The sequence below is a fragment of the Limanda limanda genome, chromosome 11 (assembly GCF_963576545.1).
Source record: "Limanda limanda chromosome 11, fLimLim1.1, whole genome shotgun sequence".
NCBI lineage: Eukaryota > Metazoa > Chordata > Actinopteri > Pleuronectiformes > Pleuronectidae > Limanda > Limanda limanda.
Window position 1 is genome coordinate 13,600,931 of NC_083646.1, and position 25,543 is coordinate 13,626,473.

General features: G+C 41.4%; 5 protein-coding genes across 7 annotated transcripts; 2 read left to right on the forward strand and 3 right to left on the reverse strand.

Moving 5' to 3' along the window:
• Nucleotides 1-4,211: 4,211 nt before the first annotated feature.
• On the forward strand, nucleotides 4,212-19,661 carry proser3 (proline and serine rich 3). The gene is given in 20 exon segments (XM_061080496.1): nucleotides 4,212-4,416; nucleotides 4,595-4,800; nucleotides 5,090-5,242; nucleotides 5,325-5,880; nucleotides 6,007-6,209; nucleotides 6,317-6,515; nucleotides 6,628-6,860; nucleotides 7,045-7,155; nucleotides 7,157-7,186; nucleotides 15,034-15,053; nucleotides 15,210-15,340; nucleotides 15,466-15,572; nucleotides 16,957-17,048; nucleotides 17,116-17,249; nucleotides 17,335-17,570; nucleotides 17,662-18,167; nucleotides 18,237-18,429; nucleotides 18,897-19,068; nucleotides 19,312-19,393; nucleotides 19,536-19,661. Coding segments are annotated over 20 exon segments (3,633 nt in total). The 3' UTR covers nucleotides 19,600-19,661.
• LOC133014189 (chymotrypsin-like protease CTRL-1) lies at nucleotides 8,149-10,098 on the forward strand. The gene is made up of 7 exons (XM_061081369.1): nucleotides 8,149-8,211; nucleotides 8,387-8,490; nucleotides 8,583-8,662; nucleotides 8,754-8,835; nucleotides 8,986-9,166; nucleotides 9,358-9,488; nucleotides 9,805-10,098. The coding sequence occupies exons 1-7, from the start codon at nucleotides 8,166-8,168 to the stop codon at nucleotides 9,964-9,966; spliced, it is 786 nt and encodes a 261-aa protein (XP_060937352.1). The 5' UTR covers nucleotides 8,149-8,165; the 3' UTR covers nucleotides 9,967-10,098.
• Nucleotides 10,765-14,648, reverse strand: lin37 (lin-37 DREAM MuvB core complex component). The gene is made up of 10 exons (XM_061080497.1): nucleotides 14,574-14,648; nucleotides 13,532-13,669; nucleotides 13,234-13,309; nucleotides 13,094-13,144; nucleotides 12,973-13,002; nucleotides 12,683-12,768; nucleotides 12,370-12,530; nucleotides 11,453-11,578; nucleotides 11,262-11,335; nucleotides 10,765-11,142 (listed from the first exon to the last, which is right to left on the reverse strand). The coding sequence occupies exons 2-10, from the start codon at nucleotides 13,563-13,565 to the stop codon at nucleotides 11,055-11,057; spliced, it is 726 nt and encodes a 241-aa protein (XP_060936480.1). The 5' UTR covers nucleotides 13,566-13,669; nucleotides 14,574-14,648; the 3' UTR covers nucleotides 10,765-11,054.
• hspb6 (heat shock protein, alpha-crystallin-related, b6) lies at nucleotides 19,623-21,159 on the reverse strand. Of its 2 annotated transcripts, none has more exons than XM_061080499.1 (4): nucleotides 20,994-21,159; nucleotides 20,747-20,904; nucleotides 20,271-20,393; nucleotides 19,623-20,193 (listed from the first exon to the last, which is right to left on the reverse strand). In XM_061080499.1, exons 2-4 carry the CDS (start codon nucleotides 20,900-20,902, stop codon nucleotides 20,038-20,040), a joined length of 435 nt encoding a protein of 144 aa, XP_060936482.1. In that variant the 5' UTR covers nucleotides 20,903-20,904; nucleotides 20,994-21,159; the 3' UTR covers nucleotides 19,623-20,037. The 2 variants fall into 2 exon arrangements, with proteins under 2 accessions (XP_060936482.1, XP_060936481.1); XM_061080498.1 differs by having other exon boundaries at nucleotides 19,624-20,196.
• Nucleotides 21,160-22,572: 1,413 nt separating this feature from the next.
• psenen (presenilin enhancer, gamma-secretase subunit) lies at nucleotides 22,573-24,620 on the reverse strand. 2 transcript variants are annotated; one of them, XM_061081154.1, is made up of 4 exons: nucleotides 24,522-24,620; nucleotides 24,076-24,154; nucleotides 23,781-23,885; nucleotides 22,573-23,148 (listed from the first exon to the last, which is right to left on the reverse strand). In XM_061081154.1, exons 2-4 carry the CDS (start codon nucleotides 24,134-24,136, stop codon nucleotides 23,009-23,011), a joined length of 306 nt encoding a protein of 101 aa, XP_060937137.1. In that variant the 5' UTR covers nucleotides 24,137-24,154; nucleotides 24,522-24,620; the 3' UTR covers nucleotides 22,573-23,008. The 2 variants fall into 2 exon arrangements, with proteins under 2 accessions (XP_060937137.1, XP_060937136.1); XM_061081153.1 differs by having other exon boundaries at nucleotides 24,076-24,157.
• Between the last annotated feature and the right edge of the window lie 923 nt (nucleotides 24,621-25,543).

Consider the following 25,543-nt stretch of genomic DNA (forward strand, 5'->3'; position numbering starts at 1 on the left):
AAAACTTGTTACATTTCCAATTCACTTGAGATCAGATATGTAAAGCTTTTATCAATGGATTAATTGCAATGATAAGAAGCTGGTTGTAGTGCAGACAATTATAACAAAATGTCATATATGTTTTCAATTTACAGATTTGTTAATTCTTCTTAATGTATTATATATATTTTAAAGAGTTTTGTTTAACGCCATTTTAGAGTTGGAGGCAGCCCTCCTGAAGGAACTGGACCCACAGCTTTACACTCACTTAGTCACAGACAGCATGGAGAGCTTCACCTTCTGCCACAGGTAGATCTTTGGCACCGTTCTCTACTAATTTTCCATGTAAGGCTGTTAGTGTTTATCCCAGGTGCACATTTATATTTGTTGTCCCTTCTTCAAGGTGGCTGCTGCTGGGTTTCCAGAGGGAGTTTGAACACAGCGACGCTCTGCGCTTGTTCGAGATCCTGAGCTGTGACCACCTGGAGCTCATCTCCCAGCAAGTAGACCGAGCCAGGTATCAGGAGCGGCTGGCACAGAAACACAGCACAGGTGAAACCCAGAAGTCAAAACCGTCAAAGCACAGGAAAGTTGCCTCTTAAACGTCAGATATTAAAGTAGTGAAATCTCTTTGCTGTTTAATGTTTGCAGAGGAGAGTCCAGAGTCAGAGCTGCAGGCCGTCAATACTGACTTCACCTTTGAGCTCTTCATCTGTGCAGCCATCCTGCTGGAGAACCGGGAGTCTCTGCTGCAGTGTCGAGACGAAGTGCAGCTCATCCAGTTCACCACTAGGTTCGTCTGTAGGCTAAGACGCCAACAACAATTTCAGAGAAGTTTGTGCATTTGTGAATCGGTTTCCACGTGTTTGATTTTTGTTTCCATGCAGTCTTCAGGGAACACTGGACCTGAATAGCACGCTGAAGAAAGCCGAGCAGCATTTCTACAACTACTGCAAACGCTGTGCTTGGGATTACATGAATGGACACTGCAGGGAACACAAAAGAGAAGAAGAAGACTTTCTTTATCAAATCCGCAGTTTATTTGTGTTGAGGTGATAGCTGCTATTTTATCACTTGATCTTAAGAACTCTTATGAAACATGGAAAGCATGGGACACACTATTTAATCCGTATTTGGAGTTTTGATGGCACATAAACACAAAGGTTTTATTTCTGAGGGAAATGCACTGATGTTCTGATGGCTGCTTAACTTAAATGTGTTTTTCTGTGTATTATATCAATGTACAGTATTTATTGTATTGAGGTCAATCAGCACCAATTCTGAGTAACTCTGGTTGTTTTCCTATATCGTGAATATGAAAGGCTTTTTGTGTTATTACAGAGCTTTAAAGGTTCAGTATGTAGAATCTAGTGACACCACACGGCCTCCGTACAAAGGACCCTCTCCTGATATTAAATATAAATGGTGCATTCTAGGGTAAAGAAAACAACAATTAATACAGTTCGATGAAACACACCAGTGAAAACATAACTAGGATTATTTTATACTTAATTTTGGCCATAAGATCCCTTTCAACTACATCTTACACACTGGACCTTTAAAATATTTTTCTTCTGTGTTGCGCAACAACCAACTGCCAGAAGGAAACCACTACTTGACAGACAAGTGTGTATACTGATACGTGGCATGTCACAACAGGTGGTGTCTGCGGAAGTTACTTACAGTGAATCTAATGCCAAATGGCAGATGTGTAAGAGAGTAACAAGAATAGACATCCAGCTTGTAAGCCATGGAGGAATCCTGCAGAAAATGGCTGACAGCTTATTGCACGACTGCCTCTCACACAGAGAATTAAACACATCCACAATTATGCAGACACTATATGGATTCTCTCCCCTTGGAACCCCATAGGCAGTGCCTGACCTGATAGCTAAAGACCAGATGTGGTATTTCTCCTTATCTCTGATCTGTCCCATAAAAGTGATGTTGCCTTTTGTATTAATTTTGTCATTTATTGCCCACTTGTGGAACCAGTAGGCCAGTGTCTCTATAGAAGCTGCACTTATAGTAGGCAGAAGTGACTGTGTCCTATTTAGCAAGAAACAGACAAGTGACATCAGGTATCCTGTGCAGGTTATTATATAACTTTATGATCGACCATATGAAACTTTTACAGTCAACTGTTAAAACGTTACAATTTAACTCAGTAAATTACTCAATTCTGCTTCCTGTTCACCCAATCCTTCGAAGATATCTTGCACCACTAACCATGACATGAGATCACAGATGGTCTGACCTTCTCTTACCACCGCATGCCACTGATGTGCTATATATGTACTAAAGTCATACTTACAGTAGGTACACTCAACGAACCATCAGTACTTTTAAAGTGAGCTAAACATGTGAGCAACCTTATTCTGTTTCTATCATGCATTAATAACAGGAACACTGATTATTCATATGATTGCAAAGGTTTTCTTTCCAGAGATTTTCATATTGGCTAAAAGGCACATTGGGAAACACATAATCGGTCGCAAAGCACTGTCCAAAGTGTGGGACAACCTGTGAACAACATTATCCGTGTCCAGGAACTACTTTTTCAGTGCTTCAATACACGTTTAGCTGAGATGTCAATTCAAAGCCCCTCTAGCAGAATAACAGCTACAGCAGTAAAACAAATCTAGCTAATGAGGAGAACCATGGGCCTAGAACTTTCCTTGGTGGAGTCACCTGACACCCTGATGAGGCGTCCCTACGCAGCGCTCTATAAACACTCGAGAGCAGAGACGCTCGTCCTCTTAGTCCGCCTGCCAGGGAAAGGAGAGGAGCTCAGACGTTGGTGTTGAGATCTGGGTGAAAAAGAAAGAACCACTTGAACTTAGTCAACTCCCAAGTTGTGAGGATCTGAAAGAGCAAGGTAAACATGTCTGTAAGAAGCATTGCATTGAGCCTGGCTTCCTCGTCTGTCTTGCTTGCTGCTTTAAAAGCTAAATTGCCACATGTGAGAGGATTTCCCACAGAAGAGAGGAGTGCATGGCTTCTGTCAAACAATGGCGTGACAACCTGAAGCAGAATCCCTTCCAAAACGGACACTTTGATAGTTTGAGTGATTCCTTTCACAGCTCAGACACAGTCGAATGGGATCTCGCCTCTTCAGGATTGTCTTAACTAGAACACATTAGTGAATTGCATTAACTATACAGTATGGCTTTGACTGAATCTAATATAAACCCTGTCCATGTATCACGTTGCCACAGGCCTCGGTGCTGTTACATGCACGGCTGTCTTTTAGCCCTGCACGTGGAGAGTTTCAGATGTGGGTGTAGGCAGGCAGTGAAGGAACCGTGTCAGCATTTTCTGCCTCGTGTTACACAACTGGACAACAAGTGATATTTCAATAATCTTCCCTAGTAGCAGCTGTTCTGGAGCAATAGAATTTCTACTTTCAGTAATTTGACAAACACAATAAAAGAGAAATCATTAAACGTATTTAAACCTGAATTAAAGACAGTTTTGTGCATTGTGTTTTTGTGCCATAAATATACTCTGTGTTTGTCTCTGCTAAACGTTTCTTTCCTGCCACAATTTGTTGTATTTGCCAAAGTAAAGTCCCAAGGAGGGCGGCAACAGGAGGCTTTTGTTGAGTTCTTTACAAATCAAATGGGTTTAGTGTTGCACCTCAAAGCTGCAGGTTTCTCAGGGTATCTTTGATCACAAGGTCCTTTTCCTTGAAAAGGAACCAGGTGCGCTTTTGCCCACCAGTCACTAATAAATTATCTATGAATTTGCAGCCACCCTCTATTCACTGCCACGCAGAAACGCTGATACTTTTTATAGTAACTGTAAGCGGTTTCGAAGCAGCTGTCGGAAAATAGACACACAGATTACTATATCAGGTTCAGTAAATCACATTTCACCAGCCTGCCTGAGACACTGTAGTGTTATGTTGCTGAGGGAGAGAAGCAGTGAAGGAATGAGAGGCCAGCATGATATAGTCATTTGGTGTATAATGTCAGGAGGCAGTTTAATCCACTATGCTATGGAGGCCACGCCATCAATATCTGAGCTTTACTTAGCCGGCATCTGGATTAATGTTACTAACACGGAGAGGCACACTTCTCCTATATGTTGGTGTACATGTAGGTGTATATGCATGCTTTAATTAATTCTAATACATTTTTTTATTCCAAGTACACAACCATAACAACATAAATACATGCAGAATTAAAAGGGCTTAACAATTATTGACTGGTATCTTTCATTTATCAAAGATGTCTAAAGGACCAGCAGTAGGCATTGACCTGGGCACCACATATTCCTGTGTGGGCATCTTCCAGCATGGAAAAGTGGAGATCATAGCTAATGATCAAGGAAACAGGACCACGCCCAGCTATGTGGCCTTCACAGACACTGAGAGACTGATCGGAGATGCCGCCAAGAACCAGGTGGCCATGAACCCAGCCAACACTGTATTCGGTGAGAACCGCTACACCAACGAGGCAACAAGCTCACAAACACAGATCAAAATATTCTATATTCCTCACTGTGTTGATAAATAATCCCAATGAAGAAGAAAAGGCAGCTCTTGTTATTTATTGTGTATTAACTCTGAACATAACATGTGACTTACAAAGTTTTGTTTCTTCTACTTCAGATGCTAAGCGTCTGATTGGTCGTAAGTTTGACGACCCTGTGGTGCAGTCGGATATGAAGTACTGGCCCTTCAAGGTTGTAAACGACTCAACCAAACCCAAGATGGAGGTTGAGTACAAAGGTGAGATCAAGACCTTCTTCCCTGAGGAGGTTTCTTCGATGGTCCTCACCAAGATGAAGGAGATCTCCGAAGCTTATCTTGGGAAGGTAGTTAATCAAAATTTCCTTATACTATATTTGACCTATGAATATTTGGTTTTGAGAAGATATTGGCTGGCAATGGTTTGATAACACTGTCACTACCTAATATTTGTTGCTACAACAGTCAACCTTATCTAAGATATGATACCGCAAATTGATGGCAAACGCTCACATTCTCTGTCTTGTGGCCTCTAACTACAAGGCTCGAGGCTTGCAGCATGCTGATGCTAGGAACGTTCAACAGTGTGAGTACACAAAGGCTACTTGTTGACTCAAAGTCTTTCTATCTTTACAGACGGTCAACAATGCAGTCATCACGGTTCCTGCTTATTTCAATGACTCCCAGCGTCAAGCCACTAAAGATGCTGGAGTCATTGCTGGGCTCAATGTGCTGCGCATCATCAACGAGCCAACTGCTGCGGCCATTGCTTATGGCCTGGACAAAAAGGTAATTAACAAATTAAATGCAAACCTTGAATTATTCTCATGTTCCTATGTTCCGCTAACTAGATCCAACCGTTGGCTTTCAGGTTGGCAGTGAACGTAATGTCCTCATCTTTGACCTCGGGGGTGGTACTTTTGATGTGTCCATCCTGACTATCGAGGATGGCATCTTTGAGGTCAAGTCCACAGCCGGTGACACTCACTTGGGCGGTGAGGACTTTGACAACCGCATGGTCAACCACTTCATTGGTGAGTTCAAGCGCAAGTTCAAAAAGGAGATCAACAACAACAAACGGGCTGTGCGACGTCTGCGCACCGCCTGTGAGCGTGCTAAGCGCACCCTCTCCAGCAGCAGCCAGGCCAGCATCGAGATCGATTCACTCTACGAAGGAACGGATTTCTACACTTCAATCACCAGGGCTCGTTTTGAAGAGCTAAATGCCGACCTGTTCCGTGGAACCCTTGATCCTGTGGAGAAGTCCCTGAGGGATGCCAAAATGGACAAGGCCCAGATCCATGACATTGTCCTGGTCGGTGGCTCCACACGAATCCCCAAGATTCAAAAGCTACTGCAGGACTTCTTCAATGACCGCGAACTCAATAAGAGCATCAACCCTGATGAGGCTGTGGCCTATGGTGCAGGTAGATACCTCTAGCACATTTAGTTTTATACTTATTTTCCTGCCATTTAATTATCTTAGTAAAAAAGCCGGTAAAAATGTCACAGTCATAATGGCATTAGTTTCACCATTTGAAAATGTTTCACAGCTGTGCAGGCGGCCATCTTGGCTGGTGATAAATCTGAGAACATCCAGGACCTTCTCCTACTGGATGTGACGCCCCTGTCCCTGGGAATTGAGACCGCTGGAGGAGTGATGACTGTCCTCATAAAGAGGAACACTACCATCCCCACCAAGCAAACCCAGACCTTTACTACCTATTCAGACAACCAACCTGGTGTGCTCATTCAGGTACAGACACACAGTGGAAATAACAGTTTACTCTCTATTGACCATTAAAGTGTTTAAACTAAAGTAAAGCAAATGGATCAGATTTTGATTTGAGTCATTGTTTTCAGGTATTTGAAGGTGAGAGAGCCATGACCAAGGACAATAACATTCTTGGCAAGTTTGAGCTCACTGGTATTCCACCTTCCCCCCGAGGGGTCCCTCAAATCGAGGTGACCTTTGACATCGATGCCAATGGAATTCTCAATGTGTCTGCCGTGGACAAAAGCACTGGAAAGGAAAACAAGATCACCATCACCAATGACAAAGGTACAGTAGATGACCACAAAATTGAAATACTTTTGGCGCTGAAACAGCTAACTCCGCATCAAAACTGAAAGAGAATAGGAGGTACAGAGCTTTTTATTTCATCCTCCCACAGGACGGCTGAGCAAGGAGGACATTGAGCGCATGGTGCAGGAGGCAGAGCTTTTCAAGGCTGAGGACGAGGTCCAGAAAGACAAGGTTACAGCCAAGAACTCCCTTGAGTCTTTGGCTTTCAACATGAAGAGCACTGTGGAGGACGAGAAGCTGCAAGACAAGCTCAGTCCTGAGGACAAAAAGACCATTGTAGACAAGTGCAACGAAATCATTGCCTGGCTGGACAAGAACCAGGTAAAAACCCAATGAGTGAACCATTATTCATAATAGAGAACAGACAGAGCTTCCTCTTTGCTTCACATTGTGTAAGCAGATTTTTATCATGTGTAAATGTAACATAATTTGCCACTTCCCTTTAGTATTGTTTTTATACTAAGTCTTCAGTAACAATCAAGTCTTTTTTCCTTCTGTTACCCAGACGGCAGAGAAGGAGGAGTATGATCACCAGCAGAAGGAACTGGAGAAAGTTTGCAACCCTATCATCACAAAGCTGCACCAGGGCGGTATGCCTGGAGGGATGCCTGGTGGAATGCCTGGTGGAATGCCTGGTGGTTTCCCTGGTGGAGCTGGAGGTGGCTCCTCCTCCGGCCCAACAATCGAGGAGGTCGACTAAACACTGCTGACAGTGGATTTACCTCAGATCCCAACGCACACTCACTGTATTACACCTATTTTCTCAGCCAGAGTACATAACCAATAAACACTAGATCTCCTGCTTATCTGAACTTTACATTTTTGGAATGATATTTGACTAATCTAAGCAGCTAAATCAGACACCTACACAATTTTACAATATTCAGTCACATAAGATACAATGCCAGTCTGTTGTCATCATCATCTATTTCTCCACTGAGGATTTGAATGATTGCTCTCAGTCTATATCTGTGATTTATAAACATTAAACCAATAAAGATCATCAATGGGATTCTGATTTTGAAAGATTTGCTGTGTGGTTCTTTTGAATCTGAAAATATATCGTCACATTTCTGAATCACTCATGATAATTCATACAGTATATTCATTAGTACAACCAAGAAATATTCCCACTGTGAAAAATGTAAAAAAAAAACATGATAAAACAAAGGTGTAACTGGAGAGTTTATCTGTGGTATTCCCGTCCTGTGAAATATGGAACATATACGGCTCAATATACTGAACATGGATCCAAAATATCCTAAACATGAGTTCAAGAATTCTACAAGTACGGAAAACAACCTCTTTCAGAGTAATAACAAGGGGCGGTGTTGTGGCCTCTTACCAGTGGAATAATTACGCAACTATTTGTTTGCGAAAAGCCGCAAAAGTTCACAAGTAAAAGACAAACAGGAGCATTAGATATAAGAAATATGAGTAGATGTTTTTTTGGTGTCAAATCATCTCAGGTGCTTATCACCAGATGTTCTCTTCCCTGACCTATGTCACTTGTTGGGTGGTTCGGGGGGGGGGAAAGGAATACTCACATGGAAGTCAGGGTTTGGTATAAAAGTCAGTGTCCCGCACAGCTGAGACACAGGGACAGGAATCTCAGCCGTGACCGCCATGCTCTTGTTCATCAGTTGTCTTGCCCTTGTGGCTTCTGCTTTGGGTGAGTGACGAGCTGGTTCAGCATTTATCCGTCAGAAATCTGCTCCAGCAACTGAAGGTGTTCCTGATCTCTGACTGCTTGCACATCAATCTGACTGATACTTGCTGGTATTTATAGTATATGCCATATTCTGGGACATGCTCATCCTGTTTTTAACTGTGTGACTGGGCCTCAGGGTGTGGAAGGCCCTCTATCCAACCCCAGGTGAGCAGATACAACAAGATTGTAAATGGGGAGAATGCAGTGTCCGGGTCCTGGCCCTGGCAGGTTTCACTTCAGGTAACTTCAGTACACACTCACTGACACTGGAGGTTTGCTACTGGCTCAATGATGAAAAGTGATCGGGGAAATATTGTAAATATGATTCTTAGGATAGCAGAGGATTCCACTTCTGCGGAGGATCCTTGATCAGCCCGTACTGGGTCGTCACTGCCGCTCACTGCACTGTGTCGTAAGTAACTTTGTTTTCCACATCCTCACGAGAAAAAGTCTCAACACTGCCACCTCTGAAGTCACTCCTCTGTCTGTTATCCCACCTACAGTCCCAGAAACCACCGCGTCATCCTGGGAGAACATGATCGTCAATCCAACAGTGAGCAAATTCAGGTCAAGACCATAACCAGGGTAAGACATACAACAGTGCAACTTTTTTTTTCTTCTCTAAAAAATATATTGTAATGAATAAATAATTTACAGGTTATATGTGTCATTACACTGCAAATAATGAAAAACACATTGTATTTGCTTATTATTTATACTCTTGTCTCCGTCCAGGCCATCACTCACCCCTACTACAACCGCCAGAACTTCAACAATGACATCACCCTTCTGAGGCTGTCCTCCCCAGTGCAGATGACCTCCCGTGTGGGCGCCGTGTGCCTGGCCTCCTCCAGCACCAACATCCCCTCTGGAACCCAGTGTGTCACCACTGGATGGGGCAAGACTGGTCAAACCTGTGAGTGAGCGAATACTTTCCAAGTCTTAAACATAGAGGATTCATTTACACAGACATAAAATGAAGCAGGTATGAACAGCTCTGTTTCTGCAATGGAAAAATATCAAGTCACTGCCAAAGATTCACTAAACCACTCTGAGAACGATTCACTTGTGCAGCCGGCCTCATGTCCATTTCTTATCTGTTCTCAGCAAGCCCCCGGTACCTCCAGCAGACTTCCCTGCCCCTCCTCAGCCCGGCTCAGTGCAAACAGTACTGGGGTTACAACAGAATCACCGATGCCATGATCTGTGCTGGTGCTTCCGGAGTGTCGTCCTGTCAGGTAACAAATCACCTCAAAGCCTTCAGACACACATTCAGGGGGAAATAAGTGATTCTTCAAAAGCAATTCATTTACCAACCAAATGTTCACAATTGGTTTTGTAAATTTGAGAAATTATTTTTTGATGACAAATATAAGTCATGATTAGCAAAGAAATTATTAATACATTTTTAGATGTGACATTTTAATAACACACACATATCTATCATGATAGTGGATATTTCAGTATCCACAATATACATACAACTATTTTCATATTTTGCACCCATGTCTGCTATCAAAAGTATATCTAAAAAGTACATTTGTCTCATTTTAGGGCGACTCTGGTGGACCCCTGGTTTGTCAGAACAGTGGCGCATGGTCCCTTGTGGGTATCGTCTCCTGGGGGACGTCCAACTGCAACGTGCGCACGCCTGCCGTGTACGCCCGCGTGTCCTACCTGCGCAGCTGGATCGACCAGACCGTTGCTTCCAACTAAAGCCATCGTTCAACACTTCTGCTCCTCTCTGGGATTCTTCACAGAATTCCTCCCTGTAGAATTTGAATGGCAGTGAAAAAATCAACTGCACTTGTGAGAAACCAGGCTGAAAATATAACTTTAAAAACTAAATATGGTTCCAAGTTGTTTTTCATGTGCAAATTGTGTGTTTAATTCATGTTGATGAACTTAAATAGGTTTGCACAGTCACATTATGGGGACTTGAATTCCTTATGCATGTGGACAGGAAGTAAATTCCCAAAAGGCAAATCATTTAATTTTAAACGGAAGACAAGTAGGGTAAGGGTGAGGCTTCAGCAAATTGGGGTTAGGGTTAAGGTTAAAGTAAGTTCAGGAAATCAATGTAAGTTAAGGTAATGTCCTCTAAAATCAAGGAGACACAACTGGGAGTGCGTGAGTGTGTCTTTGTGTTGATATGTCCATGTGAATAAATGAGACAGCATGTACATTTAAAGATCGTAGTGTCATAGTTCAGTGTTATTTTTCCAGCTCTTTGATTGCACTCCAGATTTTACAAGATAACATATTATTTAATAATGTTTATAAATTGACACTAACTTCAGAATACAAAAAGTAATCCCAAATATATCTTGAGTTATTGGGGCTTGATGTCTGACTTGGATAGTGAAGATATTATGCATATCAGAAGGATGAGTCACGTTACCTATATATTGTCTTGAAGCTAAACTAAAATCTCCTTATGTCAACCACCTTTCATTAATCAGTGGCCATCTTCACCACCATTTATGTGTTGAAACAAGGAAGCAATTCTTAAAGTGGAGCTGACCAAAATGAACTTTAATTAATCTTGTTAATGATGAGAATTCACAATTCAGTTCATTACTGCTGATGCATGAGCACATCAGACAAAACGGTCCCACATCACTCTCCAAACTTAGAGATTCTTTGCAAAAACAATTCTGCAATACATTGGACGTATGTTTCATTTAAGGCTCCAGGTTCAGTTGATGCGCTCGTATGAGGCTACTTGTCTCTTGGAGTTTTACTCCACGTTTTCTTTCCAACAGCAAAGAGTTCATTCCGAGTTGGCGAGCTAGCAGCTACAATTAGCGATCATAGAGTTCCTTCATCTCCTTCAGGATCTTGATGCTCTCGCTGTATCTTAATTGATTCTTACTGGAACACTCCTTCCATCTAAAAAAAACAAGAAAAAACAGACATCAGTTGAAGTTGTTCCAGATATTTGAGCGTTTCATTGTTTTTTCTAAAATCAAGCTTGCACACACTGACATGGACTTTAATAACATGCATACTTTTGCCTTATCTTCTTCCAACGCTCCATGTGGTCACATATGAGAGATCCTGGTACAGGAACTGAAGATGCTAACTGTGGAAACAGAAACCATTTAGATGTTGTTAGTTATAACTCATTATGTTCGTGAACTTCATGGAATGACAGATGTGTGTAATCTAATATAATTTCCATGCACATATTAGACAGAACCTTGGAAACAATGGGTTTTTCGGTATGAGGGATCCTGAGATTGACGGGTTCACCGGAGCTGCTGATTGGACAGGAGGTTGGAGGGGGGAGTCTGGTCACAATCTGACCATTGATCATATCTGAGACCTGGCAAAAGACATTTGAAAGATGGAATACAGTAACAGAATACAGACCACAGCACAACATTATTTAGAGATGAATAACACTTAATACAATACACTACAACTACTGCCATGTTATAAGATCGTTTCAAACACATTTTAAAATAAACTTATCAATTGAATATAAAATAATTATAATTATAATATAAAAGTTGTCTTTACCCTAGAATGGGCCCTTTTATATTGAAATACGTAATATTTACATCAGAGAGGGTCCTCTCTAGAGAGGCTGCCATGTTTTTACAGTAGCCCACACTGGACAAACTTAACAACTTTTGAGTTTTTATGACAACTGAGGGCTACCACAGGTTCTCTTTCATGTTTGGAAGGGGGGGGGGGGGGGTGAGGTGAGGAGTCCTCAGCTGAAACATTCAACTTCACCACTAGATGTCACAAAATTTAACAGACTGTACCTTTGACTAAGAACTTGAATTCCTAGTCAAGTGTCCTCCCTATGCTCGGAGAGATCTGATGGTCCAGATGATGCTTTGACCACTTCAGATTGAATTTATGAATACAACTGTAAAACTCAGCTGGCAAATGATACTTTGAATCCTCAACAGTGAGAGTATTATTAACCCCTTGTGTGGGCTGCTAGCATACAATAACAAACTTAGAGAAATGACAGAGTTGTTACGATAGACAGTGAAAACTCTTTTACACAAAGTTTGAAGCAATTTTAACAGAGCATCATTTGCAGTCATTAAGTAGCTTCCTTACTCTAAAAGGTTATCTAACATAACTGTGTGGTCTAACCTCCTCCTCTACCATGCTGTGTGGGGGGCTTGGGTAAGCGGCCGGCTCTCGAACAGATGGATTATTTCTCATCCAGGCACGGCAGATAGGATACAGTGGGGTGCTGGTGTTGAACTGAGCCAGATCCACACTGCGATCAAACAACTTAATAATGTAAGCATCTAGAAAATAGAGAAGGACAAAAAAAAGAAAGAAAAGGGTGAGAAATTGTAGAATTTGTTAAAAGACAAATGTCACATAGTAACTGAAGGAAAGGACAAATGCTACAGCAGAAAATCTGTTGTATTATTTTTTAAGATTTGCACTAAGTTACTTTGTTTATGCTGATTGCTCTCTGGTAAGCCCTCCTCCATCTCTTTTCGCTTCTTCCGCCGGTGCTGTGGAAACCGAGCTGAGGGTCTGAAAATAAAAGGCAAAACATAGATGGAAATTATATAACATGTGCTGAAAAAGTCACTGCTTCTGGTACCTTTTCATGCAGCTTGGTAATGTAATTTAAATAGATTTAAATCATTGACAGAGAAACAGATCCACGGTGAAATGTGATTTTACAGCAACTAGCACAAAAATTAGGTCAGCTTCACTTAAAATGTGTACACTTGCCTTTTTCCAGAAGACGATGGAGACAAATCCCTGGTGAGAACAAGCAGAACTTAATAAAACAGATCTTTATACTCTCATGTAGATTTGTCACATAGCGGAAATACAAATAATTGATCCTTACTTGTTTAAAGAGTCTGCTGACGTCTTCCCAGTCTCACCCTCATTTTGATCCCTGTACAAGATACAAAGATATGGGTTGAACTGGAATGCAATCACAATGAAACATTTAAGACGGAAATAACAACAACAATAAAGTCTAACCTTTCATTTTCGCTCTTCTCAACCAGTCTATTCAACACAGCATCCAATCTGGTGCGTGCACCGGCCCCCTCCGCATCTGCAGAACAGTGAAACATGGAAATAAACAACTTCACAAAATAAGTGTATGTTATTTCACGAAACTTATATTACCTTTATGCATTTGAATAGTGAGATTAGTGACGTAATGTGATGTTAAGAGGTTTCAAACACACCAAGATGGTGACACATGAATCACTGTGGGATGTTTTGAAATGTTTTCTAAGGATGGGGGGGGGGGGGGGGGTTGTGGTCCTCTTACCTGGCCGTTCAGTCTTGATCTTGACGAGATGCATTGTCTCCTCCTTACCGACGGAGGTATCCAACACGGTAATGATTGAAAAACAACGTCCACAGCCACACGTCACCAGCCGGTGACCGGATGCACACGGTGTCTGACCTAACGTAACACAGCGACAGCCGTTTGTTTGCTACTAGCTAGCTAGCTAGCGGCTGTTGTGCGCTAGTTGTATCTATTGTATAACGTCAACACAAAATCACAAACTTAATCCTCGTATTGTTGCAGCTAGCTGGATGAGCCCATATCTGTTCCCATACATTCACTTGAAACACAGTGTGGATAGGTTGTTGTGATGTTAGCTCGGAGTGTAGCAGCTGCTAGCTCAAACTACCGATGCTAACTTAGCTTATTTTGAGGAAAGCGTAGCGGTGACAGACTTTCCTCTTCCGCGGGCTGCCGCTCTCCTATCAGCTGATTGGCTCCTGTGCCGTGACATCCTGCGACGTGATTGGGTAAATGTCATGTCCATCATCTTGAAGTCGGCGCCTATTGGTTGGTTCCCTTGCAGTAAGTAACGATCGTCGTAAAGAGGGAAGCTTTGTTTTGGTTTCATCGGCAATGTTTTAATTCCCACCAATAGCAAAGTAACTATGTTTTCAATGACAAAGTAAGAAGAGCAGGAAGGATCTATTTTTAAGATTACAGTAGTTAAAGCCTCGTAGGGACCGTGTGGCGCTGGCGTTTGGTTCCATGGTAACTTTGTTTTGGGGACGAACCAAATCATGTAACGTATTCTAAATGCTGCCGGATGATGTGGACATCTTTCTGTTTTATATGAAAGTGAGACGTAAGTAACTCAGGTGCTCGGACTAGCGGAGGCAGCTATAATCTGGTGCGAGGTACAACCAGAAGTAAACACCGAAACAACCTCTGAACCACCCGTGACTATCAGACATGAACTCAAGGTAAGATCTGCACACCACATTTTAAAGATCACTCTAAATCATGAAATCTGTTTAGGATCTGAAGACCACATTTTTAAATCACTCTTATTCATACTTACAGTTGGTCACATGTGTTGTTTTTGCAGTGGAGCTCTGTTCACAAGGCAGAATCCCTTCCAACCAGCCCCCAGAGAGGGGAAGGTCCACTACCACCCATCCTGTAACCAGGCCCTGTCAAAAGAGAAGAAAAAGACAGTAGGATCTTTACACTATTACAAGAGGCATCCAATTCCACTGTTTCTGTCCCTAAATCCATCTTTTTTGGATGTTCCTCTGCAGGCTTTGAGTCCGGTACGTTTAACTCGGCGATCCAGTTCACCAATACACAACCCAAGCCCAGCGAACCAGCAGCTATCTGACAAATATAATCACCGTTTGGCTACCGAAGACAGGCAACCTGACTTTTCAGAATCCTGGCCCTCTTCTCCTGCTAGCCCTGCAGCCCCATCTGACATGGAGAGACCCAAACCCACTGCAAGAGCAGGAACATCCAAAGCTTCCTCTGAGCTCGGAGTTCAGCAGGATTCAGTGCTGGCAAAGTATGCTTTAGTTTCACAGAGTTTAAAGCAAACCATCAAACATAGTCTATTGTTATCATCCTATATAGAGCTGGAACTTTTTAACAGTAAATTAATGCATGATGTAAGACTTATATTTGACTGCGAGTGATCAGCTCTGGCTTTTTGCTCCTTCAGATACGTAGACCGTTTTCGCCATGGTCAGCCACAGAGCCGAGAGGAGCGCCAGCAAGAGCAGATGCCTTTCTGGTGGAGGCCGCCCTCATCTTTACCTCCCAGTTCAACACCAACTAAAAGAGCAGAAAAAGGTGTATTTTACATATATTTTTATAATTGAATGTATAGGTTATTGACTGATTCCAGCTCCTAAATGCGGATGTTGGTGACAACCTTTCTTACCATATCCTTCTGTGTAATCTCTTCCTCTGAGCAGATCAGGTCATCCAGCCTCTGAGAGAAGATCATGTGTCTGACATTTTCAGTCCAGTTGGACAGCGTCAACATATCAGAACCTCTTCTCCATGCAAAGAGTCTCTAAGTGTGAGTGTTCTGGGAAAGAGACACAATATAACCTGCTATTCTATTGACTTGCTTAGTGGTGATAAATGTTTCTTTTAAAAGTTGAAAAGTTTCAATTCCGTCATATTTCTTTGTCTTTAGGTGTGCAGTTATGATAGAGTATTGGGTCTCTACGGAAGCGTATTGCATTCACTTGAAAAAATAAAAAAGCTCTGGGTAAAAAAAAAAAAGTTAGAAAAACAGGATTTTTCCTGTTTTTTGAACTTTTTTTTTTTTCTTCCTGTTTTTCCGAGATAAAATCCTGTTTTTCGAACTTTTTTTTTCCTGTTTTTCTGAGATAAAATCCTGTTTTTCGAACTTTTTTTTTTCCTGTTTTTCCGAGATAAAAATCCTGTTTTTCGCTCAAATTTTTTTCCATGCTTTTATTTTGAAAGTGACGTATAGCGTCCATAGACGTAGCGTCAAATAAACCTGAAAACATCAGTCGAAAGTCTCGACCATCTTTCGGGGGATATGCTACATATAGGTAGAGGATAGTTTTTATTTTTGTCCCGTTAGTGGCTTTATTATAGAAGATTGATGTGTAGTTCCTGTTATAAGCAGGTTGGTAGTTGGGACTCTTGTTTTGAAAGGGGTTCTAACGGAAAAGGGTTCCATCGATAGAGAAAAGTGTGAAGGAAAATAAACGAGTGTGATGTCCCGATTAAATAACCATCTCACGTGTCCTCTTTCGGCTGAGGCCTCCTGACAGTATAATAGAACAAACCGCTCGGCTACATTAGTCTGTTGCAGGTTCAGGCTGATGCAGCAGCAACCATACTCCATGCGTGTGAGAGCTTCAGGCCGTTGAGGGAACGCCTTTTCCGGAGAAAACTTAACTCAGAAAAACAGGATTTTTATCTCGTAAAAACAGAAAATAAAAAAGTTCGAAAAACAGGATTTTATCTCGGAAAAACCCAGAGCTTTTTTTATTTTTTCAAGTGAATGCAATACGCTTCCGTAGGTCTCCACTCTGTCCTGGAATAAACCAGGCTCATGTGCAAGAGAGAGACCTTATTCCAGCGACGTGTGCATATAAATATTTGCATTTCAGCACCATGCCACATGTCCATTTGGAAACCTCTGTGTTAACTAGATCCCCTGGAAGCCATCTTTTATGCAACCTTGTTTAACACATTTATGGTTCTTTCACTTTGCTCATATCAAATGTATCACCCTCTCAATATTCTAAAAGAACATTGGTATATGAATAGCAACATAAGGTTATGTAATGTGCTTGATTTTATTTTTTTATTCAGCCTATTAACACAGATGTCACAAATTTGATTGATACAGCTTTATTCTTTCAATAAGTATTGTGAATGCACTTCATCTTATAAGGTCAGTGGCTTTTCTGTTCCCCCAGTCAGATACTTCCCAGGGTGAATTTGATGATTCAGAGATACTTCACATTCAGGACAGGGCCGGCAGACTCCTGCTGAGAGGGCATGAAGACCAGTGAGTAACATTAATGATAAGTTACTTAATTCCATGAACTGTAAGTCACCTCTTATCTGTCTAACAGGGAATGCAGTCTGAGTGATGGATCTGTCCCTGTCAGCTCAGAGGGACTCGGCTGCTCAGATTTCTCTTCTCCGGTCAGGATAGATGAGCCGTTGCAAAGACCTTTGATTCCAGGTTTTATTACATCTACCACTGGTGAGGAAACTTTTTTTGGAGAATTGATATTTTAAACTGCTGTTGGGTCAGTGTTATTGCTTAATGTGTTGATTAATATTTACAGCGAAGATCAGCTCATACTCAAGTCAAGCCGTGAGCGCCCAAACATCTGTCATTCCCTCTTTGAGGCCTCCCACACGCCCTGAAGAGGACATCTTGTTCCAGTGGCGCTTAAGGAGAAAGATGGAGCAGGCCAGGGAGTGGCCTCAGTCCCTGCAGCACTCCAGTCATCATGGTACCAGGGTTAACTGGCCGGCTTCCAGTTTACGCCATCCCTCAGCTGGTGAACATGTGTACAAGGTTGGAGTAATGATATTTATTCCGCTTGGTTTAATATTTATTTCAGATTTACAAAATAATTTCAACATCTTCCTTTCTGCATCTTCCACAGCACCAACAACATTCTCAACTTCCTGAATTCTCTCAAAAAGATTCTCATTCTCTCATCACTGCTCCGCTGCCAGAAGCCAAAGAAGCCCTCACAACGCTTCCCACAGCTTCAGGTCCACCTCCCTCCCCTGCGTTTGTTGTCTCTGGCTCTTCTGTGTCTCAGCAGCAGACTCTTTCCCGTGTTCCAGCCCACATGCATCTACTCTGCGATATCTTGCCCTGTCCCATTCAGTCATCTCATGCTGGCGCAAAACAAAACATTTCACAGAGGACAGATGAATTCCACAACAAAGTTGTCTGTAAAAAGACCCAAGTCCCTGATAACCGAACAGGTAACTTCACTGAAGAGCCTATTCGTGAACGTTCATCATCCTTAAGTGCTTCATCTGGAGATGAAGAAGAGTTGCCTCTTCACAATAAAGGTTCTGAGTCTAACAAGAAAGCTCAGACAAAAGAGTCAGAGAGGAGGACAGCAGCGACCATTCGAAAGCAAAAGAAATCAACAAGGTGACGTGTTGAAAGATGCACACAGCATTCAAAATTCAAGCCGAAATGCTTAATCTAGATTCATTGCAGATATGCTGTGGCCAAGGAACGTACCGATGTCCCGAGCTCCACGAAGAGGAGTTCTTCACAGCGGAGACTTCCCAAAAAGGTAATGCCTTTGGTAGAGCTGCAGCAACAGGAGCGGAGCCAGAGGTTTTCCGCTGGGAGCTGCGCTGGTGAACACGCACCACCACCTTCTCCAGTCCACAGGGCCTTAGGAAAGGTCAGCACATGCAAAGGTTCTTCCTTGCTTCAACTTAAGTTTTCTTTTATGTTCTCTGTGTAGATTCACTTATTCAATAGTCCTAAATCAGTTGGGATGTCAGCTTTGGCCTGAATATTTTTCCTTAATAACTTGCAAAGCATAATATCTGATGTTCACTGTGTTTTTGCTCAATGTGCAGCAGTTTATGATTTATTTTATAAATCTTAGATCTAATACTGACACTTGTTATTTATTCAATCCAAGAAACATATATGAGATTTTTTTTGGTGGAAATAATCCTCATCTGTTGTCTTCAGGGGATTTTTCAACTATGTTTGACGGACAAAAAATTCTTATACTAAAATATACTGAATTCACAGCAGGTCTTAAAAGGTGCGGCCATCGCTCAGCAAACCTAGTATTGCTTTAGTGTTAATATAACTTTGGTCATTAACCAGTAGGGTGTTCTCATTTGTCCCTGACAGGTAGTTTCAGAGGTCCTCTTTCCTACGATGGATTCATCAACTGCTCGAGGTTCTCCTGATTGTCCGGCTTCTCCTCCTTTCACCTCCCCTGCACTGCCACGATCCACAGTTCCTCTGTGTAACGCGCAGAACTCTGTGGAGGTCATTTCACAGCTGCTGCAAGACGCTGAAGGTGAGCTTCAGGCAGCACAGAGCACCAACCTTGTAGTTTATTGGGGTGAATAGACTCAGACCTATCAATAGATTCCGTTCCCAGCATTCCTCAACCCCTTAGGTCAAAACACCTTCAACTTTCTATATTTTTGTGGTGTATGCTGCTTGAATCTTTCGGTATTAATAACTACATACTGCTTTTGAGGTCATACTAACTTTTGCTGCTGATGACCTTCAATAGCATTTTTTTTCATTGTTTCAGATTCAGATGAAAAGGAGTTTAAAGACGACACTTTAATACAAGTCCTTCGCAAACAAAGAAAATGGGTGAAAGAGCAAATCAGGTAAAATGTAAACGAAATCATTGAGCTGTTCAAATTGTCGTAATTCATGTAAACTCTCATCACTCATTTAATCTTACTAGAATCATTTAAACATGTCACCTAAAAACTGCTGTATCATTCTACTATGTTTTTTTCTTTTTAGTGAAGTGGAATCTTTGCTGACGGAATTCCCGGACGAACAACAAGTTACATCCAGAGGCACATGACACAAACACTTTTTTAAATTTTTATAAAAGAAATAAAGTTTATTTGTTCTTTCCACATTAAAGATTTTGGAGATACATATATACGCATCATTAATCACATTTACAATACAGTGACATTTTTTACAAAAGTTGCTCAAAAAGAAGCAGCAGTTTTATATGTGGACACAGAATATTTACAGAGACTGGTTCCTTCAAACGTTATGTAAGATGGATGAGTAATAACAGAGCGGTATATACAAACCATTAAGAGCGGGGAATATTTAAACCGTGCCAAGAACAGATCAAATGTGTCTTTTGGCACATGTTGAGTGTTGCTATGACTGAAGGAGCCTGAAGTTATTTCTGTTTGTGCCTGTACGCTCATAAAGTCTTCTGTTGCATTTATTATAGTAAATGGTGGTGATGGTGGAGGGATTTGACTGGGTGGTAATAATCGGATTAGGTCGGGGATGGGGAGTTCTCAGTCTGCATCATAGGTGCAGATATGACCAGGACGCCCTCGGGTGAGACCGCTGACTCCAGAGCCATGGTGTCCACTCCCTTTGGGATCCGATAGCGGCGGTTAAACTGGCGTGTAGTAACCCCTGGGCCATCCTTCTAAGAGAAATATGAGTTTAATCCATAACGCACTTCAGAGCTGATGTAAACAAACAAACCCCCAAAATACCAACCTTTCTTTCTTCGTGCTTTCCCTGAACTTCTACAAAGTCCCCGATCACTTTAACCATTAGGTCCTCGGGGTTGAAGTGCTTTACATCAACTTGAACTGTAAATCCAGCGCCGTCACAGTTAACCTGAGAAAATCAGTTAAAAATACTCTGTATTAAGTGCAGCAAGTAGCAAACAAAAAGTCCAATTTTCCACATTTGCCCTTCATTGACATCTCTATTGTTTGAGTGTCGAAGTTAATTCTTGGCTTTAGAAACAGTTGTTGTTTTTTCATTGCATTCAATTGCATCATGGAATCATAATTGGCTGAAGAAGACTGTAGATGCAGTATTAGTCAAAATAAAAAAATATTTTTAAATAAGTATTAGTATTCTCAGCCTATTGAAATTGTTAATAATGGTTATTCGGTATCAGTTATCATGCAGTTCTACTGATCCAACATAAATACAATCAGCTTTGTCTTTTCAAAACAACTTACCTCTGACGAGCTGGTGTTATCAGTCTCTGGAATCAGTAATTTCTGGGACCAGTTATGTTGTCCATAAGCACTGTTCAGCCGAGGAATGAGAGGTGGTAAAACCTTCTCCCATGGGATACCCCCAGCTGGCAGACTGGGTGGCAGGACAAAGTCCATTTCTAATCAGTAGAAATTTAGAAAAACAAGAGTTGACTTGACACCAGCTGAAGCCACAACTTTGTCAGACAACACGGCCAACAGCACTTACCTCTATTTGAATTCCCTGACGAAAGCAGTGCTGGAAAGGAAAAGGACAGCCCCCTGTTCAACACCTCTTGGCCCCTGCTTGAATTAAGTCCTGTAAGAGATATGTGTTCCAGTGATGAGCTGCTGCGTCCGTCTGTCTGGCTGCGGGCTCCTCTCCCTCCGGGTGCTGCTGGTGACTGACTGTTGTTGTGGCGTCTGTGTGTATTTTATACCAGAGTTGCATAATGAGCTTGGAATCCGTAGTGGGGCACCTTGCTTCTGTTATGTTCAGGGCAAATGCGTATACCCTTGGGTGTTCAGGCAGGGCCTTATAGGAGGGTATTGTTTGGACTGTGGTGCAGCTGTTGCGGGCTTATGGCATTTCACATGTTTATTAACTATTATCAATGATGTAGCCTGCAGTTTATGCCAGGGGTCGATGGGAATAGACTATTGTATCAAGTTGTGTCGCTGTTGTGTCGTGTGTCAGACATGTTGAGCAACTAAATGCTTAAGGCTGGACGTCAAGGAAGGTCTCGCCAAAAATAAGTTCAAAAGACGGTGTTGTTGACCCTCGTGAGCCGACACCAGACAGACGGTGACAGCAGGGGCGTCAGACACATGGCAGAGCACATGTGCTACCAATAAACCACTTTCACCTCATCACTCATTCTCACAGCAGGGGAGAAGCATTTACATCTTTTAAAATAAAACAAGATAGCTCCATGTAAAAAAATATTCCACTACAAGTAATGTATTAAAAGAAATCTACTTGGAAGTGTCACAATGTCCCGTTCAGCCGAAGAATGAGAGGTGGTAAAACCTTCTCCCATGGGATACCCCAAGCTGGCAGACTTGGTGGCAGGACCAAGTCCATTTCTAATCTGTAGAAATTTTGAAAAAGAAGAGTTGACTTGACACCAGCTGTGCTATTGCATAATCCATTTGTGTTTTTTCTTATTGCCGATGTGTTGATGAATATATATGGTCTAAGTCGAGCTAGTTGACCTACATTATGATGAGTAGTTGAATCTTTAACAATCCGTAAGAAATAGGAAAAGGAAGAGAAATTACAATACATAAAAAATTCGGTTGCTTCCTCTTCTCTCTGAGAATACACAATGTCCATGAAAGGAATCCGGATGCCTGAATCTACTCCCTATAAATTAATTTTATTGGGTGACTCCTTGTATCCTGAAAACCCCTCTACGTGCCGACACATCCTGTTCTTGGCACACACAGGTGAAGTCAGCAGTTATGTACAGAGGGCACATGTTCCCTCTGCTAGTAATGTGGAACCTGTCACTTAAGCTTTGACTTCGGGTGACTAAAAATGGCACTGATTATGTTATGAGTCATATACGATGATAGGGAAGTGGGGACATTTGGAGGGATCAAGTTATTGGGTTTCACAACAGGCGCCGACAATTGTCGGAGACCTCTGTAACAATGCTAAATATTAGGAGAATATATATATAGAGAAATAGCTCACCGATAAGTCATCAAACAAAATGTCTACAGTGGTTCATAGGAGTCTAGAGGGATAATGATATTCCAACACAAGTATGGAATTCTGACTTTTCACTGAGTAAAACACTGACTTGGAAGTTTTGATAGTTTTTATTCACCATTCATAGACAAGTAAAAATTGTTTTGGGTGCACAATCACATACAAACATTAACAAAAAACAATTTTTAAGTGAAAGGGAAAAAAAATGTTGAATCAATTGTTCAATATCCTGAACAAACCTCAATGCACATCCACTTTTGTCATTAGATACATGACAGTGGACACTGTCTGCTACACAAGATTAATTGGCCTACTCTAAAAACTTTATTGGTTTCCTAGGCTAGCACAAAAAAAGATAAATGTCAAGTCCTACAGCATTTATCTTTTGAAGATTTGAAGACTCTGTTAACGTAGCTGTTGAATTTTCTTCCAGACAAATCACCCAAAGATTTCACTGAAGATTTTTTTTTTGGTCCATTACAGTGGTTTATTTGTTACTTTCAAAAGACCTATTGTCTAAAAGCATCTCAGGGAATGCCCAGTGGAATTGTGAAGGAGAGGTAATCTCCCACTGCCCCCCACTCTGCTCTGTAGTGCTGGAAGATGGTAATCCATGTGGTGAGTACTGCTACCCATAACAGCAAGCCCAGCCCCGACCGCTTCACATCTAGATGAGAAATACACAAAAGATGGTTACATGACTGAAAAGCAGTAATCATTCACACAACCCTTTTATATTGTATAATTTTGTCTAAAGCTTTGTTTTAAAAGATACCGGGAGTAAAATTGCAAATAAACTACTTGATGACGTACAACAAAAGTGGCACAGGTTGACTTGGGGAAGTAATAGAAAATTCGAACCACTAATTTCTACCTGAATTGCTGATTTGAACTGTTAATGTCCCACTCATAAGTAAAGATGAACAAAGTGGGCCAAATTAAATTAGGGAAAATTTACACTGAAGTTTGTCAGTAAATCAACAATTTATGATGAAGCTTTAAAAAAAAGAAGGAAAAATAACAAAACTGTGGGAAATTAGTTTTTTAGTATTTTCTCTGACAAAAACCTATAGTTAAATAGAAAATCTAATTTCTCTGGTATTTTAGATTTCAAGTATATGGGTGTATTAAGAAAATAAATGCATTCCCCAGCCTTAGGAAGAAGCATTTAATCAACTTTTTTAACCTGAAAAAACAACTAATAACACTTCAGTGACTGTTGCTGTAGATTTCTCTGGATGCGTTTTATTAAATTTAAAAGGGTGTAACAGGGTTTGTAAATGCAGCGCTGACACTTACATGTTTTTATCTGAACTTGTTCAGTGTAGGTTGGTTTCACAAAGGCATCCTTAAAAAACCAAACAACATTGACCAGCCAGAGGAATGGGAGGAACGCAAAGCCACCTGGAGGAAATAAAAAACACCATCACAGTCAACACTTCTACAAGTATATTTGTACAAATCTACATTAATTTACTAAAAGGTCCCAGTCACTGGAGCTACACTGATAGCTCATCCTCCCTCTCACTGTGAGGTGCAGTTGAATACAGATAACGAAATTATCCTGACAGGATTTATTATCAACCACTCTCACCTAAGTAGTACTTTCTGCATAGGCCGAGCTTCTCCTCATTGGGCAGTCGCTCCAGGTTCATCGTGGATTTATCTAGTTCCTGCTGGAGAAAGAAAAACAAGTTCCAGGGCAGAAATATCAATAGAAAAACTTTAGTGAAAAAGGAGCTGGTGGTGGTGACGGCTGCGTTTAACACACGGTCGTCTACTGAGCAGGGAAATTCTTCGGCTAAGTCATGTTAAAACTCTTTAAACGATCAAGCGTTCCTCTGGTGTCTGCTGACCCAGTTTCCACCGTCAGATGACTGGATGTGTAAACTCAGGGAATGTTAGCATCTCGATAGCTTAGCAGGCGACAGCTACAAAGAGCTGAGGACAGTAAATTACATCGGTCTCAGATTATGGGCGGCGTCGTCTTTATACTATTTCTAAGGGGCGAGTATAATGTGCGTCGATGTGGGGATTTACCTGATGTTTAAAAGCCAAGCAGTGTGACGATGGACGCCAGTGAACCGCATAAGAAAAATCAACACTTCCTCCTTCTTCGCTCCAGGGACAGTCTGACTCTTCTTCGCCTTTTATCTTTGTTGTTTCACGGGTAAGCGCGTGCTAACCTGCGCTGCGTACCGCCACCTAGTGTACCGGAGTGGGAGACAGTGACATCATGTGCTTTTACATAAATACAAAATGATTTGCAGAGTTATAAATTCATCTAAATTTAAGTTGAGATGAACTGAATTCGTCTCATGTATTCTTCTTTACTCTGCAGTATATATCAGACTTTACTCATGCTTTTTCACATTAATTATCTCCCGTAGAGATAATGACCCCTTTATAATCAGACTAAAATTCCATTTAAATACCCCTAAAAATCTGCCTCAGAATCACATTCCTTCTCACAGACATGGCCGGCCCTGGCAATGTTGGCCCCCTAGGCGAGATTTTAAATAGGCGCCCCCAACATACACACACAAACTATCATGCATCCACAATAACTTTTGGACTGTATACAGATGCACACACAGGCAGACAAAATTGTAAGCTATAACGAACAATAAAAATATATAACAAAAAATATAAAGAGTCTGAAATCAGCTGTACTGATAGCATATCATGTCGTGTCGACAAAAATAAACATTAATGATGTCCACAATTGGGGTGATTCTTACCTCTATATTGTTCTTTCTTCTCCCCCTCCTCCCCTACATAAATACAAAATGATTTACAGAGTTATAAATTAATCTAAATTAAAGTTGAGATAAACCGAATTCGTCTCATGTATTCTTCTTTACTCTGCAGTACATATCAGACTTTACTCTAGAAGTAGAAGTAGTAGTAGAAGTAGTAGCAGTAGTAGAAGTAGTATATGTAGTAGATGTTGAAGTAGTATCATATATCAATCTATGGACGTCTTACCTTTCTGAATGTCAGTTTCCCGTACAGCCACCAGAGGGCGACTCTCTCTTCTTCCTGCCGGTGGAGCCTCACCC